Source organism: Scyliorhinus torazame, chromosome 22 (assembly GCF_047496885.1).
Source record: "Scyliorhinus torazame isolate Kashiwa2021f chromosome 22, sScyTor2.1, whole genome shotgun sequence".
In the NCBI taxonomy this organism is placed as follows: domain Eukaryota; kingdom Metazoa; phylum Chordata; class Chondrichthyes; order Carcharhiniformes; family Scyliorhinidae; genus Scyliorhinus; species Scyliorhinus torazame.
In genome coordinates this window covers 17961208-17977559 of record NC_092728.1, presented here as the reverse complement: position 1 = coordinate 17977559, position 16352 = coordinate 17961208, and the positions used below count along the sequence as shown (strand labels likewise).

Sequence of the window (16352 nt, the reverse complement as noted above, 5' to 3'; positions counted from 1 at the left end):
GGGCAGAGTTTGTAAGGAGCATCCAGGAGGGCTTCTTAAAACAATATGTAAACAGTCCAACTAGGGAAGGGGCGGTACTGGACCTGGTATTGGGGAATGAGCCCGGCCAGGTGGTAGATGTTTCAGTAGGGGAGCATTTCGGTAACAGTGACCACAATTCAGTAAGTTTTAAAGTACTGGTGGACAAGGATAAGAGTGGTCCGAGGATGAATGTGCTAAATTGGGGGAAGGCTAATTATAACAATATTAGGCGGGAACTGAAGAACATAGATTGGGGGCGGATGTTTGAGGGCAAATCAACATCTGACATGTGGGAGGCTTTCAAGTGTCAGTTGAAAGGAATACAGGACAGGCATGTTCCTGTGAGGAAGAAAGATAAATACGGCAATTTTCGGGAACCTTGGATGACGAGTGATATTGTAGGCCTCGTCAAAAAGAAAAAGGAGGCATTTGTCAGGGCTAAAAGGCTGGGAACAGACGAAGCCTGTGTGGCATATAAGGAAAGTAGGAAGGAACTTAAGCAAGGAGTCAGGAGGGCTAGAAGGGGTCATGAAAAGGCATTGGCAAATAGGGTTAAGGAAAATCCCAAGGCTTTTTACACTTACATAAAAAGTAAGAGGGTAGCCAGGGAAAGGGTTGGCCCACTGAAGGATAGGCAAGGGAATCTATGTGTGGAGCCAGAGGAAATGGGCGAGGTACTAAATGAATACTTTGCATCAGTATTCACCAAAGAGAAGGAATTGGTAGATGTTGAGTCTGGAGAAGGGGGTGTAGATAGCCTGGGTCACATTGTGATCCAAAAAGACGAGGTGTTGGGTGTCTTAAAAAATATTAAGGTAGATAAGTCCCCAGGGCCGGATGGGATCTACCCCAGAATACTGAAGGAGGCTGGAGAGGAAATTGCTGAGGCCTTGACAGAAATCTTTGGATCCTCGCTGTCTTCAGGGGATGTCCCGGAGGACTGGAGAATAGCCAATGTTGTTCCTCTGTTTAAGAAGGGTGGCAGGGATAATCCCGGGAACTACAGGCCGGTGAGCCTTACTTCAGTGGTAGGGAAATTACTGGAGAGAATTCTTCGAGACAGGATCTACTCCCATTTGGAAGCAAATGGACGTATTAGTGAGAGGCAGCACGGTTTTGTGAAGGGGAGGTCGTGTCTCACTAACTTGATAGAGTTTTTCGAGGAGGTCACTAAGATGATTGATGCAGGTAGGGCAGTAGATGTTGTCTATATGGACTTCAGTAAGGCCTTTGACAAGGTCCCTCATGGTAGACTGGTACAAAAGGTGAAGTCACACGGGATCAGGGGTGAACTGGCAAGGTGGATACAGAACTGGCTAGGCCATAGAAGGCAGAGGGTAGCAATGGAGGGATGCTTTTCTAATTGGAGGGCTGTGACCAGTGGTGTTCCACAGGGATCAGTGCTGGGACCTTTGCTCTTTGTAGTATATATAAATGATTTGGAGGAAAATGTAACTGGTCTGATTAGTAAGTTTGCAGACGACACAAAGGTTGGTGGAATTGCGGATAGCGATGAGGACTGTCTGAGGATACAGCAGGATTTAGATTGTCTGGAGACTTGGGCGGAGAGATGGCAGATGGAGTTTAACCTGGACAAATGTGAGGTAATGCATTTTGGAAGGGCTAATGCAGGTAGGGAATATACAGTGAATGGTAGAACCCTCAAGAGTATTGAAAGTCAAAGAGATCTAGGAGTACAGGTCCACAGATCACTGAAAGGGGCTACACAGGTGGAGAAGGTAGTCAAGAAGGCATACGGCATGCTTGCCTTCATTGGCCGGGGCATTGAGTATAAGAATTGGCAAGTCATGTTGCAGCTGTATAGAACCTTAGTTAGGCCACACTTGGAGTATAGTGTTCAATTCTGGTCGCCACACTACCAGAAGGATGTGGAGGCTTTAGAGAGGGTGCAGAAGAGATTTACCAGAATGTTGCCTGGTATGGAGGGCATAAGCTATGAGGAGCGATTGAATAAACTCGGTTTGTTCTCACTGGAACGAAGGAGGTTGAGGGGCGACCTGATAGAGGTATACAAAATTATGAGGGGCATAGACAGAGTGGATAGTCAGAGGCTTTTCCCCAGGGTAGAGGGGTCAATTACTAGGGGGCATAGGTTTAAGGTGAGAGGGGCAAAGTTTAGAGTAGATGTACGAGGCAAGTTTTTTACGCAGAGGGTAGTGGGTGCCTGGAACTCACTACCGGAGGAGGTAGTGGAGGCAGGGACGATAGGGACATTTAAGGGGCATCTTGACAAATATATGAATAGGATGGGAATAGAAGGATACGGACCCAGGAAGTGTAGAAGATTGTAGTTTAGTCGGGCAGTATGGTCGGCACGGGCTTGGAGGGCCGAAGGGCCTGTTCCTGTGCTGTACATTTCTTTGTTCTTTGTTTTGTTTTGAGACAGCTCAGGGCACAGAGCTCAGAGCAAGCGACTCAGACATTCACCATGTGCTGAGTGCTTCTCCAAGATAGTGTGAGGGTTGGGTCCACAGGTTAGAGGGTAATGAACGAACCACAGTAACCAGTTTACAGATGTTGTTATTGTTAGTAATAAAACTGAGTTGTACCATCCGTAACCGTGTGGGTTCGTCTGTGTAGCAGAGCACCCAACACGACATAGTACCAGGATTGGAACCCAGTACCTGTGAGGCCTACCTGCACATCTTCAGGAATCCGCCATCCTGCGCCACGGACACCATCAGCCCGCCGCAGCCGCTCCAAATCGCTGGAAACCTCGGCGTCAACTGGAAGCACTTTAAACAGCGCTTCCAGCTCTTCCTAGAAGCCACAGACAGGGAGAATGCTTCGAACACCAGGAAAATCGCCCTCCTCCTCTCCACGGCGGGGCAACACGCCATCCACATCTACAACTCCCTGGTGTTCGCGGGAGGTGAGGACAAGACCAAGTACAAGGCGGTCCTTCTCAAACTCGAGCAACACTTCAGCGACGAGGTAACTGAGAGTTTCGAGAGGTATCTCTTCCAGCAGCGCCTGCAGGGTAAGGATGAGCCCTTTCAATCTTTCCTGACACACCTCCGTATCCTCGCGCAGTCCTGTGGTTACGAGGCCACCGCCGACTCCATGATTCGGGACCAGATTGTTTTTGGGGTCACCTCGGGCGCCCTACGCCAGCAGCTCCTCAAAATTAAAATTCTCACCCTAGGCACCACCATCGAAGCCTGCGTCCTCCATGAAAACGCGACCAGCCGCTACTCCCAATTCCAGGCGGCCGAATCGGCACGGCAGGGGTCCTACGCGGCCGAATGGGCAATGCAGGGGTCCTACGAGGCCGAGCGGGTCCAGGCGATCGAGTTCCTCCCGGCCCGCATGAGGGCGGCCATTTTGCGCGCTTTCCGCGGCCTCCCGCGCTTGTATGCGCCAAAAGAGACGTCGACGCAGAGGGACGCGACGCGCAGGCGCGCTCTACGCAGGACCGAACTGCGCATGCGCGATGGCGCAATGAACGCCATGACGTCACGACGTGCGGCAACTGTGGTTCTGCACATTTAAACCGACAATGCCTCCGCTGTGGCAGGATGGGCCACTACGCTGCCTGCTGTCGAGCAGCTCAACCTGCCAACGCTCCCCAATTCCGACAGCCTCGCAGGGACGTGCGGACCATTCAGCCTCCGTACTCCGAGTCATACCCGGACGATATACAAACCGGTGATACAGACGACCGGGAAGCCTTCCATGTTGCGGTCATTGACGGGAATCGGATGTCTCCAAGCAGGACCCACCAGCCGATGCCAGTGAACAGCGTCAATCCGGGTGATGAATGGGGTGCCACCCTAAGGATCAACCGATCACCAATAACATTCCGTCTGGACACTGGCACCTCCGCCAACCTAATAGCATGGTCAGCCTTCTACACCTTGAAGGTCAGACCACCAATCCGGCCATCCCGTTGTAAGATGGTCGACTACAACGGAAACGTTATCCTGGCAATGGGATCCTGCCAGCTCCAGGTGACACACAGAACACACACGGCCACACTGTCCTTCGAGATAGTCGGATCATCGAAGGACTCCCTGCTAGGCGCACAGGCGTGCAAGGTTCTCCACCTCGTGCAGCGGGTACACACTCTGTCTCCAGAAGGCACATCAGACTTCCCGGATGCAGAATTTAGGGCACAGCTCCAATCGCTCCTCGCCCACAACGAGGAGGCATTCGAGGGCACGGGCACACTGCCCTATACCTACAGAATTCAGCTCAAACCGGACGCCACCCCGGTCATTCACGCACCTCGCAGGGTCCCCGCGCCACTCAAAGACCGCCTCAAGCAGCAGCTGCAGGATCTCCAGGACCAAGGGGTGCTATCCCGGGTCACGGAGCCCACGCCATGGGTCAGCTCCATGGTGTGCGTTAAAAAGCCCTCTGGCGAACTCCGGATCTGTATCGACCCGAAAGACCTGAACAACAACATCATGAGGGAACACTACCCCATACCCAAACGGGAAGAGATACCGAGCGAAATGGCTCGGGCTAAAATCTTCACAAAACTGGATGCCTCGAAGGGTTTTTGGCAGATCCAACTGGATCAGTCCAGCAGGAAGCTGTGCACCTTCAACACCCCTTTCGGCAGGTTCTGCTATAACAGAATGCCGTTTGGCATCATCTCGGCATCCGAGGTATTTCACAGAATCATGCAACAGATGATGGAGGGCATCGAAGGGGTGCGCGTCTACGTGGACGACGTCATCATCTGGTCCACCACACCACAGGAGCACATCAGTCGTCTCCAGCGTGTCTTTGCGCGCAGACGGGAAAACGGCCTGCGCCTCAACCGAGCCAAGTGTTCTTTCGGCCAAACCGAGCTAAAGTTTCTGGGGGACCACATATCCCGGTCAGGGGTCCGTCCGGATGCAGACAAGGTGAGCGCCATTACAGCCATGCCGCAGCCGGCAGACAAGAAAGCAGTGCTACGCTTCCTCGACATGGTCAACTTCCTGGGGAAGTTCATTCCCAACCTTGCCTCCCACACAACGGCTCTTCGCCACCTCGTCAAGAAGTCCACGGAGTTCCAGTGGCTGCCCGCACACCAGAAGGAATGGGAGGAGCTCAAAATTAAGCTCACCACAGCCCCGGTATTGGCGTTCTTCGACACCTCTCGACTGATGCCAGCCAGTCCGGCATTGGGGCAGTGCTCCTGCAACGGGATGACACTGCGTCGCAGGCCCCGGTCGCCTATGCGTCGCGGGCCATGACCCCCACAGAACAGCGCTATGCGCAGATCGGGAAGGAGTGCCTGGGTTTGTTAACCGGCATAGACAAGTTCCCCGACTACGTGTATGGTCTCCCCCAGTTCACCGTGGAAACCGACCATCGCCCCCTGGTCAGCATCATACATAAGGACCTGAACGAGATGACCCCTCGCCGCCAGCGCATCGTACTCAAGCTCCGGAGGTACGACTTCCAACTGGTCTACACCCTCATCATTGCGGATGCCCTATCCAGAGCAGCAAGCACACCGCCCGACTCGGAGGGGTTCGTCTGTCAGGTCGAAGCGCAGGTGGCCTTCACATCGGCCAATCTGCCAGCTGATGATTCAAGTCTGGCTCGTATTCGCCCGGAGACTGCGGCTGACCCCCTTCTACAACGTGTGATGCGCCACATGACGGGAGGGTGGCTCAAAGGACAGTGCCCACAATTCTACAATGTCCGGGACGACTTGGCCGTCATTGACGGTGTCCTCCTAAAGCTGGGCCGGATTGTGATTCCGCACAGCATGCACAAGCTGGTCCTCGACCGACTACACGAAGGCCATCTGGGGGTTGAGAAGTGCAGACGGAGGGCCCGAGAGGCGGTATACTGGCCGGGCACCAGCGACGGCATCGCCAACATGGTGCTCAACTGCCCCACCTGCCAAAGGTTTCAGCCGGCGCAACCCCCTGAGACACTTCAGCCCCATGAGCTGGTGACGCCCCCCTGGGCGAAGGTGGGTGTGGACCTTTTTCATGCGCTCGGCAGGGACTACGTCATCATCATAGATTACTTTTCGAATTATCTAGAGGTCGTACGCCTGCACGATTTGACATCGTCCGCTGTCATCAGGGCAAAGACACCTTTGCTCGCCACGGCATTCCGATGACTGTCATGTCGGACAATGGGCCCTGTTTTGCCAGCCAGGAATGGTCGTCCTTTGCTGCCTCGTATGGCTTCACACGCGTGACGTCCAGCCCTCTGCATCCCCAGTCCAATGGAAAGGCGGAGAAGGGCGTTCACATCGTCAAGCGGCCCCTCTGCAAGGCTGCTGCTGCCGGATCGGATCTCTGCTGCTGGCCTATCGCTCGGCCCCACTAGCCACTGGCCTCTCACCAGCCCAGCTGGTGATGGGTCGCACCCTCAGGACCACTGTGCCGTCCATTCTGGTCCCTACACCCAACTATGCTCCAGTACTGCAAAGGATACGACAGCAGCGCGTTCGCCAGAAGGTGGCACATGGCACTCGGGCAGCTGATCTTCCCGCCCTGGTGCCTGGAGACAACGTCCGCATCCACCTACCGGAGGGTGGCTGGTCGGCAACTGCCGAAGTTCTCCGACGCGTGGCTCCCTGCTCGTTCCTGGTTCGCATGCCTGATGGCTCCATTCGTAGGCGCAATCGCCGGGCTCTTCGCCTGCTTCCGCGCTCGCTACGGGAACTTACACCGGTGCCACGCCCTCCTGTTGTTCCTGGTGTCGACTTCGTGGAGCTTCCTGCCACCGTGCCCATTCCTCTGTCGCCCGTGGCCAGGCCCATTCCTCAGCCGGTGGATCCTGACCCACCCTTGAGGCGGTCAACCCGAATTCGTCGCCCACCTACTAGGCTGGACTTACGAGCCTGGTTGAACATTGAACTCACTGACGTATGATGCCACAATGTTAATACGTTTCTCTTTTTGTCGTTACAGGACTTCGTTTTGATGCTTAATGTTTACACGTGTTTTGTTTATGGTACAACCTCATTGCTATGTTGCACCTGACACCTTCCTATGTATATAGTTTAGCCTCATGTACATGTTGTAGATATTGCACACACACATTCAGCTGCACTCAGTACACATCTATATTTATTACCACATAGGCACATATTCTTGTAAAAAAGGGGGGATGTCATTATATTCAGATAAACATCATGGCAAACACACACACACACACACACTGATGGACAGATCAACGGACCAATCAATACACACACACCAGAGCCAATCACAGGCAAGAGCATACACACTATAAAACGGGGAACACGACACTTCCCACTCATTCCAGCAGGAGACAGCTCAGGGCACAGAGCTCACAGCAAGCCACTCAGACATTCACCATGTGCTGAGTGCTTCTCCAAGATGGTGTGAGGGCTAGGTCCACAGGTTAGAGGGTAATGAACGAACCACAGTAACCAGTTTACAGATGTTGCGATTGTTTGTAATAAAACTGCGTTGTACCATCCACAACCGTGTGGGTTCGTCTGTGTAGCAGAGCACCCAACACGACAGCGCCAACAAGGCCGCCATCCATTCCCTGCCACCCTCCTCGGCGTCCCAGACAATCTCCAGCTTCTCACTCACCGTGATGTCCTTATAAAGGTGCAGAGGGTCGAACTCAATGTCGTGCGTCAGGAAGTAATCGTTGGTGATGGCCAGCAGAGTCACCTCAGGGATGGAGAAGATATCCATGTACTGCTTCACAAAGGGACCCTGAGACGAAGGGAGCCAGAAGAATTGTTAAGAGACAGAGGGGGCGAAGGAGAGAGGACATAAGAACTAGGAGCAGGAGTAGGCCATCTGGCCCCTCGAGCCTGCTCCGCCATTCAACGAGATCATGGCTGATCTTTTGTGGGCTCAGCTCCACTTTCCGGCCCGAACACCATAACCCTTAATCCCTTTATTCTTCAAAAAACTATCTATCTTTATCTTAAAAACATTTAATGAAGGAGCCTCTACTGCTTCACTGGGCATGGAATTCCATAGATTCACAACCCTTTGGGTGAAGAAGTTCCTCCTAAACTCAGTCCAAATCTACTTCCCCTTATTTTGAGGCTATGCCCCCTAGTTCTGCTTTCACCCGCCAGTGGAAACAACCTGCCCGCATCTATCCTATCTATTCCCTTCATAATTTTATATGTTTCTATAAGATCCCCCCTCATCCTTCTAAATTCCAACGAGTACAGTCCCAGTCTACTCAACCTCTCCTCGTAATCCAACCCCTTCAGCTCTGGGATTAACCTAGTGAATCTCCTCTGAACACCCTCCAGTGCCAGTACGTCCTTTCTCAAGTAAGGAGACCAAAACTGAACACAATACTCCAGGTGTGGCCTCACTAGCACCTTATACAATTGCAGCAGAACCTCCCTAGTCTTAAACTCCATCCCTCTAGCAATGAAGGACAAAATTCCATTTGCCTTCTTAATCACCTGTTGCACCTGTAAACCAACTTTTTGCGACTCATGCACTAGCACACCCAGGTCTCTCTGCACAGCAGCATGTTTTAATATTTTATCATTTAAATAATAATCCCTTTTGCTGTTATTCCTACCAAAATGGATAACCTCACATTAGTCAACATTGTATTCCATCTGCCAGACCCTAGCCCATTCACTTAGCCTATCCAAATCCCTCTGCAGACTTCCAGTATCCTCTGCACCTTTTGCTTTACCACTTATCTTAGTGTCGTCTGCAAACTTGGACACATTGCCCTTGGTCCCCAACTCCAAATCATCTATGTAAATTGTGAACAGTTGTGGGCCCAACACTGATCCCTGAGGGACACCACTAGCTACTGATTGCCAACCAGAGAAACACCCATTAATCCCCACTCTTTGCTTTCTATTAATTAACCAATCCTCTATCCATGCTACTACTTTACCCTTAATGCCATGCATCTTTATCTTATACAGCAACCTTTAGTGTGGCACCTTGTCAAAGGCTTTCTGGAAATCCAGATATACCACATCCATTGGCTCCCCGTTATCTACCGCACTGTTAATGTCCTCAAAAAATTCCACTAAATTAGTTAGGCACGACCTGCCCTTTATGAACCCATGCTGCGTCTGTCCAATGGGACAATTTCCATCCAGATGCCTCGCTATTTCTTCCTTGATGGTAGATTCCAGCATCTTCCCTACTACCAAAGTTAAGCTAACTGGCCTATAATTACCCGCTTTCTGCCTACCTCCTTTTTTAAACAGTGGTGTCACGTTTGCTAATTTCTAATCCGCCGGGACCACCCCAGAGCCTAGTGAATTTTGGTAAATTATCACTCGTGCATTTGCAATTTCCCTAGCCATCTCACGTGAGGGAAAGAGGGGGGGTGAGGGAGAGGGAGAGGGAGTCAACTGAAAGGGAGGGGGCGAGGAAGAGGGGGGGCGAGCGAGGGGGAGGGGCGAGCGAGAGGGGGGGGGCGAGCGAGAGGGGGGGGGCGAGCGAGAGGGGCGGGCGAGCGAGAGGGGCGGGCGAGCGAGAGGGGGGGGCGAGCGAGAGGGGGGGGGCGAGCGAGAGGGGGGGGGCGAGCGAGAGGGGGGGGGCGAGCGAGAGGGGGGGGGCGAGCGAGAGGGGGGGGGGCGAGCGAGAGGGGGGGGCGAGCGAGAGGGGGGGGCGAGCGAGAGGGGGGGGCGAACGAGAGGGGGGGGCGAGCGAGAGGGGGGGGCGAGCGAGAGGGGGGGGCGAGCGAGAGGGGGGGGCGAGCGAGAGGGGGGGGGCGAGCGAGAGGGGGGGGCGAGCGAGAGGGGGGGCGAGCGAGAGGGGGGGGCGAGCGAGAGGGGGGGGCGAGCGAGAGGGGGGGGCGAGCGAGAGGGGGGCGAGCGAGAGGGGGGGGGCGAGCGAGAGGGGGGGGCGAGCGAGAGGGGGGGGAGCGAGAGGGGGGGCGAGCGAGAGGGGGGGGCGAGCGAGAGGGGGGGGCGAGCGAGAGGGGGGGGCGAGCGAGAGGGGGGGGGCGAGCGAGAGGGGGGGGCGAGCGAGAGGGGGGGGGCGAACGAGAGGGGGGCGAGCGAGAGGGGGGGGGCGAGCGAGAGGGGGGGGCGAGCGAGAGGGGGGGCGAGCGAGAAGGGGGCGAGCGAGAGGGGGGGGGCGAGCGAGAGGGGGGGGCGAGCGAGAGGGTGGGGGGGCGAGCGAGAGGGGGGCGAGCGAGAGGGGGGGGGCGAACGAGAGGGGGGCGAGCGAGAGGGGGGGGCAAGCGAGAGGGGGGGCGAGCGAGAGGGGGGGCGAGCGAGAGGGGGGGGCGAGCGAGAGGGTGGGGGGCGAGCGAGGGGGGGGGCGAGCGAGGGGGGGGGGCGAGCGAGAGGGGGGGCGAGCGAGGGGGGGGCGAGCGAGAGGGTGGGGGGCGAGCGAGAGGGGGGCGAGCGAGGGGGGGGCGCGAGAGGGGGGGGCGAGGGGGGGGGGGAGGGGGGCGAGCGAGGGGGGGGCGAGCGAGGGGGGCGAGCGAGGGGGGCGAGCGAGAGGGGGGCGAGCGAGAGGGGGGGCGAGCGAGAGGGGGGGGTGAGCGAGAGGGGGGGCGAGCGAGAGGGGGGGCGAGCGAGAGGGGGGGCGAGCGAGAGGGGGGGGCGAGGGAGAGGGGGGGGCGAGGGAGAGGGGGGGCGAGGGAGAGGGGGGTGCGAGGGAGGGGGGGGCAAGGGAGAGGGGGGGCGAGGGAGAGGGGGGGGCGAGGGAGAGGGGGGGGGCGAGGGAGAGGGGGGGCGAGGGAGAGGGGGGGCGAGCGAGAGGGGGGGCGAGGGAGAGGGGGGGCGAGGGAGAGGGGGGCGAGGGAGAGGGGGGGGCGAGGGAGAGGGGGGGCGAGGGAGAGGGGGGGCGAGGGAGAGGGGGGGCAAGCGAGAGAGGAAGAGAGCATCTCTGAAGTTTTCAGATCCCGTCCCTCCCCCATCTTTCTCGCTATCTCTTTCTCTCTCTCTCCCCCACCCCCTTGTCTCTCTCCGAACCCCCACCCCCCCCCATCTCTGTGTCGCTAACGTTTTCACATCCTTATGAAAGTACGGCAGCCGTGAACTGGACGCGATACTCCAGTAGTTGGGCCCCTTGTCGCGGTTCATTATTTGTGTGGTACAGGCTGTGGCCTGGTCAATACGAAGCCTGGACAAGCTCCCGGGTCGCTGTGACGACATTACCTTGCCATAGAAGCCGCTGACTTGATGGAGGGGAATATGGTGCGTGCCATGATACATCGCCAGCACCTCATCGTCAGGAACCGCTTCTAAACCCCTGAAGGGAGACACGTGGACCAGATGAGCGATCACACAGCAACAATCACACCTCGGAAAGACAATAACACGCCCGGCTCGAAAGTCCAGTTAAGACGGCCCGAGTTAGGAGAGCAGAATCTGACCCCGGGTGAGGGAGACAAGAGTCTGGGAACGCTGTCCTCGCAGTCAGGGTACATGAGATAGGGAGGCTTATAGGGACTGGAGGAGGTAAGAGAGATAGGGAGGGTCATAGGGGCTGGAGGAGGTTAAGGGATAGGGAGGATCATAGGGGCTGGAGGAGGTTAAAGAGATAGGGAGGGTTGTAGGGGCTGGAGGAAGTTACAGAGATAGGGAGGGTTGTAGGGGCTGGAGGAAGTTACAGAGATAGGGAGGGTTGTAGGGACTGGAGGAGGTTACAGAGATAGGGAGGGTTGTAGGGGCTGGAGGAGGTAACAGAGATAGGGAGGGTTGTAGAGGCTGGAGGAGGTTAGATATAGGGAGGGGTGTAGGAGCTGGAGGTGGTTACAGAGATAGGGAGGGTTGTCGGGACTGGAGGAGGTTACAGAGACAGGGAGGGGTGTAGGGGCTGGAGGAGGTTACAGAGATAGGAAGTGTGTAGGGGCTGGGGGGGGGTTACAGAGATAAGGAATGTTGTAGGGGCTGGAGGAGGTAACAGAGATAGGGAGGGTTGTAGAGGCTGGAGGAGGTTAGATATAGGGAGGGGTGTAGGAGCTGGAGGTGGTTACAGAGATAGGGAGGGTTGTCGGGACTGGAGGAGGTTACAGAGATAGGGAGGGGTGTAGGGGCTGGAGGAGGTTACAGAGATAGGAAGGGTGTAGGGGCTGGGGGGGGGGGGGGTTACAGAGATAAGGAGGGTTGTAGGGGCTGGAGGAGGTAACAGAGATAGGGAGGGTTGTAGAGGCTGGAGGAGGTTAGATATAGGGAGGGGTGTAGGAGCTGGAGGTGGTTACAGAGATAGGGAGGGTTGTAGGGACTGGAGGAGGTTACAGAGATTGGGAGGGTTGTAGGGGATGGAGGAGGTTACAGAGATAGGGCGGTTTGTAGGGCTGGAGGAGGTACAGAGATAGGGAGGGTTGTAGGGGCTGGAGGAAGTTACCAGAGATCGGGAGATTTGTAGGGGCTGGAGGAGGTTACAGAGATAGGGAGGGATGTAGGTGCTGGAGGTGGTTACAGAGATAGGGAGGGTGGTAGGGGCTGGAGGAGGTTACAGAGATAGGGAGGGTTGTAGGGGCTGGAGGAGGTTACATAGATAGGGAGGGTTGTAGGGGCTGGAGGGGGTTACAGAGATATGGAGGGGTGGAGGGGCTGGAGGTGGTTACAGAAATAGGGAGGGTTGTAGGGGCTGGAGGAGGTTACACAGATAGGGAGGGTTGTAGGGGCTGGAGGAGGTTACAGAGATATGGAGGGGTGGAGGGGCTAGAGGTGGTTACAGAAATAGGGAGGTTTGTAGGGGCTGGTGGAGCTTACAGAGATAGGGAGGGTTGTAGGGGCTGGAGGAGGTTACAGAGATAGGGAGGGTTGTAGGGGCTGGAGAAGGTTAGAGATAGGGAGGGTCATAGGGGTTGGAGGAGGTTACAGAGATGGGGTGGTTTTTAGGGGCTGGAGGAGGTTAGAGATAGAGAGGGATGTAGAGGCTGGAGGAGGTTACAGAGATAGGGAGGGTTGTTGGGGCTGAAGGAGGTTACAGAGATGGGGAGGGTTGTCGGGATTGGAGGAGGTTACACAGATAGGGAGGGTTGTAGGAGCTGGAGGTGGTTACACAGATAGGGAGCTTTGAAGGGGCTGGAGGAGGTTACAGAAATAGGGAGGGTTGTAGAGGCTGGAGGAGGTTACAGAGATGGGGAGGGTTGTCGGGGATGGAGGAGGTTACAGAGATAGGGAGGGTGGAGGGGTGTCGGAGCTGGAGGAGGTTACAGAAATAGGGAGGGTTGTAGGGGCTGGAGGAGGTTACAGAGATATGGATGGTTGTAGGGGTTGGAGGAGGTTACAGAGATAGGGAGGGTTGTAGGGGCTGGAGGAGGTTACAGAGATAGGGAGGGTTGTAGGGGCTGGAGGAGGTTACAGAGATAGGGAGGGTTGTAGGGGCTGGAGGAGGTTACAGAGATGGGGAGGGGTGTAGGGGCTGGAGGAGGTTACAGAGATAGGGAGGGTTGTAGGGGCTGGAGGAGTTTACAGAGATAGGGAGGGTTGTAGGGGCTGGAGGAGGTTACAGAGATAGGGAGGGTTGTAGGGGCTGGAGGAGGTTACAGAGATGGGGAGGGGTGTAGGGGCTGGAGGAGGTTACAGAGATAGGGAGGGTTGTAGGGGCTGGAGGAGGTTACAGAGATGGGGAGGGTTGTAGGGGATAAAGGAAGGTACAGAGATAGGGAGGGTGGAGGGGTGTCGGAGCTGGAGGAGGTTACAGAGATAGGGAGGGTTGTAGGGGCTGGAGGAGGTTACAGAGATAGGGAGGGTTGTAGGGGCTGGAGGAGGTTACAGAGATAGGGAGGGTTGTTGGGGCTGGAGGAGGTTACAGAGATAGGGAGGGTTGTAGGGGCTGGAGGAGGTTACAGAGATAGGGAGGGTTGTAGGGGCTGGAGGAGGTTACAGAGATAGGGAGGGTTGTAGGGGCTGGAGGAGGTTACAGAGATAGGGAGGGTTGTAGGGGCTGGAGGAGGTTACAGAGATAGGGAGGGTTGTTGGGGCTGGAGGAGGTTACAGAGATAGGGAGGGTTGTAGGGGCTGGAGGAGGTTACAGAGATAGGGAGGGTTGTTGGGGCTGGAGGAGGTTACAGAGGTAGGGAGGGTTGTAGGGGCTGGAGGAGGTTACAGAGATAGGGAGGGTTGTAGGGGCTGGAGGAGGTAACAGAGATCGGGAGGGTTGTAGAGGCTGGAGGAGGTTAGATATAGGGAGGGGTGTAGGAGCTGGAGGTGGTTACAGAGATTGGGAGGGTTGTCGGGACTGGAGGAGGTTACAGAGACAGGGAGGGGTGTAGGGGCTGGAGGAGGTTACAGAGATAGGAAGTGTGTAGGGGCTGGGGGGGGGGGGGTTACAGAGATAAGGAGGGTTGTAGGGGCTGGAGGAGGTAACAGAGATAGGGAGGGTTGTAGAGGCTGGAGGAGGTTAGATATATGGAGGGGTGTAGGAGCTGGAGGTGGTTACAGAGATAGGGAGGGTTGTCGGGACTGGAGGAGGTTACAGAGATAGGGAGGGGTGTAGGGGCTGGAGGAGGTTACAGAGATAGGAAGGGTGTAGGGGCTGGGGGGGGGGGTTACAGAGATAAGGAGGGTTGTAGGGGCTGGAGGAGGTAACAGAGATAGGGAGGGTTGTAGAGGCTGGAGGAGGTTAGATATAGGGAGGGGTGTAGGAGCTGGAGGTGGTTACAGAGATAGGGAGGGTTGTAGGGACTGGAGGAGGTTACAGAGATTGGGAGGGTTGTAGGGGATGGAGGAGGTTACAGAGATAGGGAGGTTTGTAGGGCTGGAGGAGGTTACAGAGATAGGGAGGGTTGTAGGGGATGGAGGAAGTTACAGAGATAGGGAGATTTGTAGGGGCTGGAGGAGGTTACAGAGATAGGGAGGGATGTAGGTGCTGGAGGTGGTTACAGAGATAGGGAGGGTTGTAGGGGCTGGAGGAGGTTACAGAGATAGGGAGGGTTGTAGGGGCTGGAGGAGGTTACAGAGATAGGGAGGGTTGTAGGGGCTGGAGGGGGTTACAGAGATATGGAGGGGTGGAGGGGCTGGAGGTGGTTACAGAAATAGGGAGGGTTGTAGGGGCTGGAGGAGGTTACACAGATAGGGAGGGTTGTAGGGGCTGGAGGAGGTTACAGAGATATGGAGGGGTGGAGGGGCTGCAGGTGGTTACAGAAATAGGGAGGTTTGTAGGGGCTGGTGGAGCTTACAGAGATAGGGAGGGTTGTAGGGGCTGGAGGAGGTTACAGAGATAGGGAGGGTTGTAGGGGCTGGAGAAGGTTAGAGATAGGGAGGGTCATAGGGGTTGGAGGAGGTTACAGAGATGGGGTGGTTTTTAGGGGCTGGAGGAGGTTAGAGATAGAGAGGGATGTAGAGGCTGGAGGAGGTTACAGAGATAGGGAGGGTTGTTGGGGCTGAAGGAGGTTACAGAGATGGGGAGGGTTGTCGGGATTGGAGGAGGTTACAGAAATAGGGAGGGTTGTAGGGGCTGGAGGAGGTTACAGAGATAGGGAGGGTTGTAGGGGCTGGAGGAGGGAACAGAGATAGGGAGGGTTGTAGGGGCTGGAGGAGGGAACAGAGATAGGGAGGGTTGTAGGGGCTGGAGGAGGTTACAGAGATATGGATGGTTGTAGGGGTTGGAGGAGGTTACAGAGATAGGGAGGGTTGTAGGGGCTGGAGGAGGTTACAGAGCTAGGGAGGGTTGTAGGGGCTGGAGGAGGTTACAGAGATAGGGAGGGTTGTAGGGGCTGGAGGAGGTTACAGAGATGGGGAGGGGTGTAGGTGCTGGAGGAGGTTACAGAGATAGGGAGGGTTGTAGGGGCTGGAGGAGGTTACAGAGATAGGGAGGGTTGTAGGGGCTGGAGGAGGTTACAGAGATAGGGAGGGTTGTAGGGGCTGGAGGAGGTTACAGAGATAGGGAGGGTTGTTGGGGCTGGAGGAGGTTACAGAGATAGGGAGGGTTGTAGGGGCTGGAGGAGGTTACAGAGATAGGGAGGGTTGTAGGGGCTGGAGGAGGTTACAGAGATAGGGAGGGTTGTTGGGGCTGGAGGAGGTTACAGAGATAGGGAGGGTTGTAGGGGCTGGAGGAGGTTACAGAGATAGGGAGGGTTGTAGGGGCTGGAGGAGGTTACAGAGATAGGGAGGGTTGTTGGGGCTGGAGGAGGTTACAGAGATAGGGAGGGTTGTAGGGGCTGGAGGAGGTTACAGAGATAGGGAGGGTTGTAGGGGCTGGAGGAGGTTACAGAGATAGGGAGGGTTGTTGGGGCTGGAGGAGGTTACAGAGATAGTGAGGGTTGTAGGGGCTGGAGGAGGTTACAGAGATAGGGAGGGTTGTTGGGGCTGGAGGAGGTTACAGAGATAGGGAGGGTTGTAGGGGCTGGAGGAGGTTACAGAGATAGGGAGGGTTGTAGGGGCTGGAGGAGGTTACAGAGATAGGGAGGGTTGTAGGGGCTGGAGGAGGTTACAGAGATAGGGAGGGTTGTTGGGGCTG

General features: G+C 56.1%; 1 protein-coding gene across 1 annotated transcript in view; it reads right to left on the bottom strand.

Annotated features, from left to right (window-relative positions):
* The window catches only part of LOC140399443 (5'-nucleotidase domain-containing protein 2-like), a 36669-nt gene that overhangs the window by 19663 nt on the left and 654 nt on the right, over positions 1-16352 (bottom strand). Inside the window, exons 2-3 of the mRNA XM_072489021.1 lie at positions 11096-11189; positions 7569-7697 (exon numbers count right to left, since the gene is read on the bottom strand). Of these exons, the coding sequence (XP_072345122.1) occupies positions 7569-7697; positions 11096-11189 (223 nt within the window). The remainder of the gene's footprint in view (positions 1-7568; positions 7698-11095; positions 11190-16352) is intronic.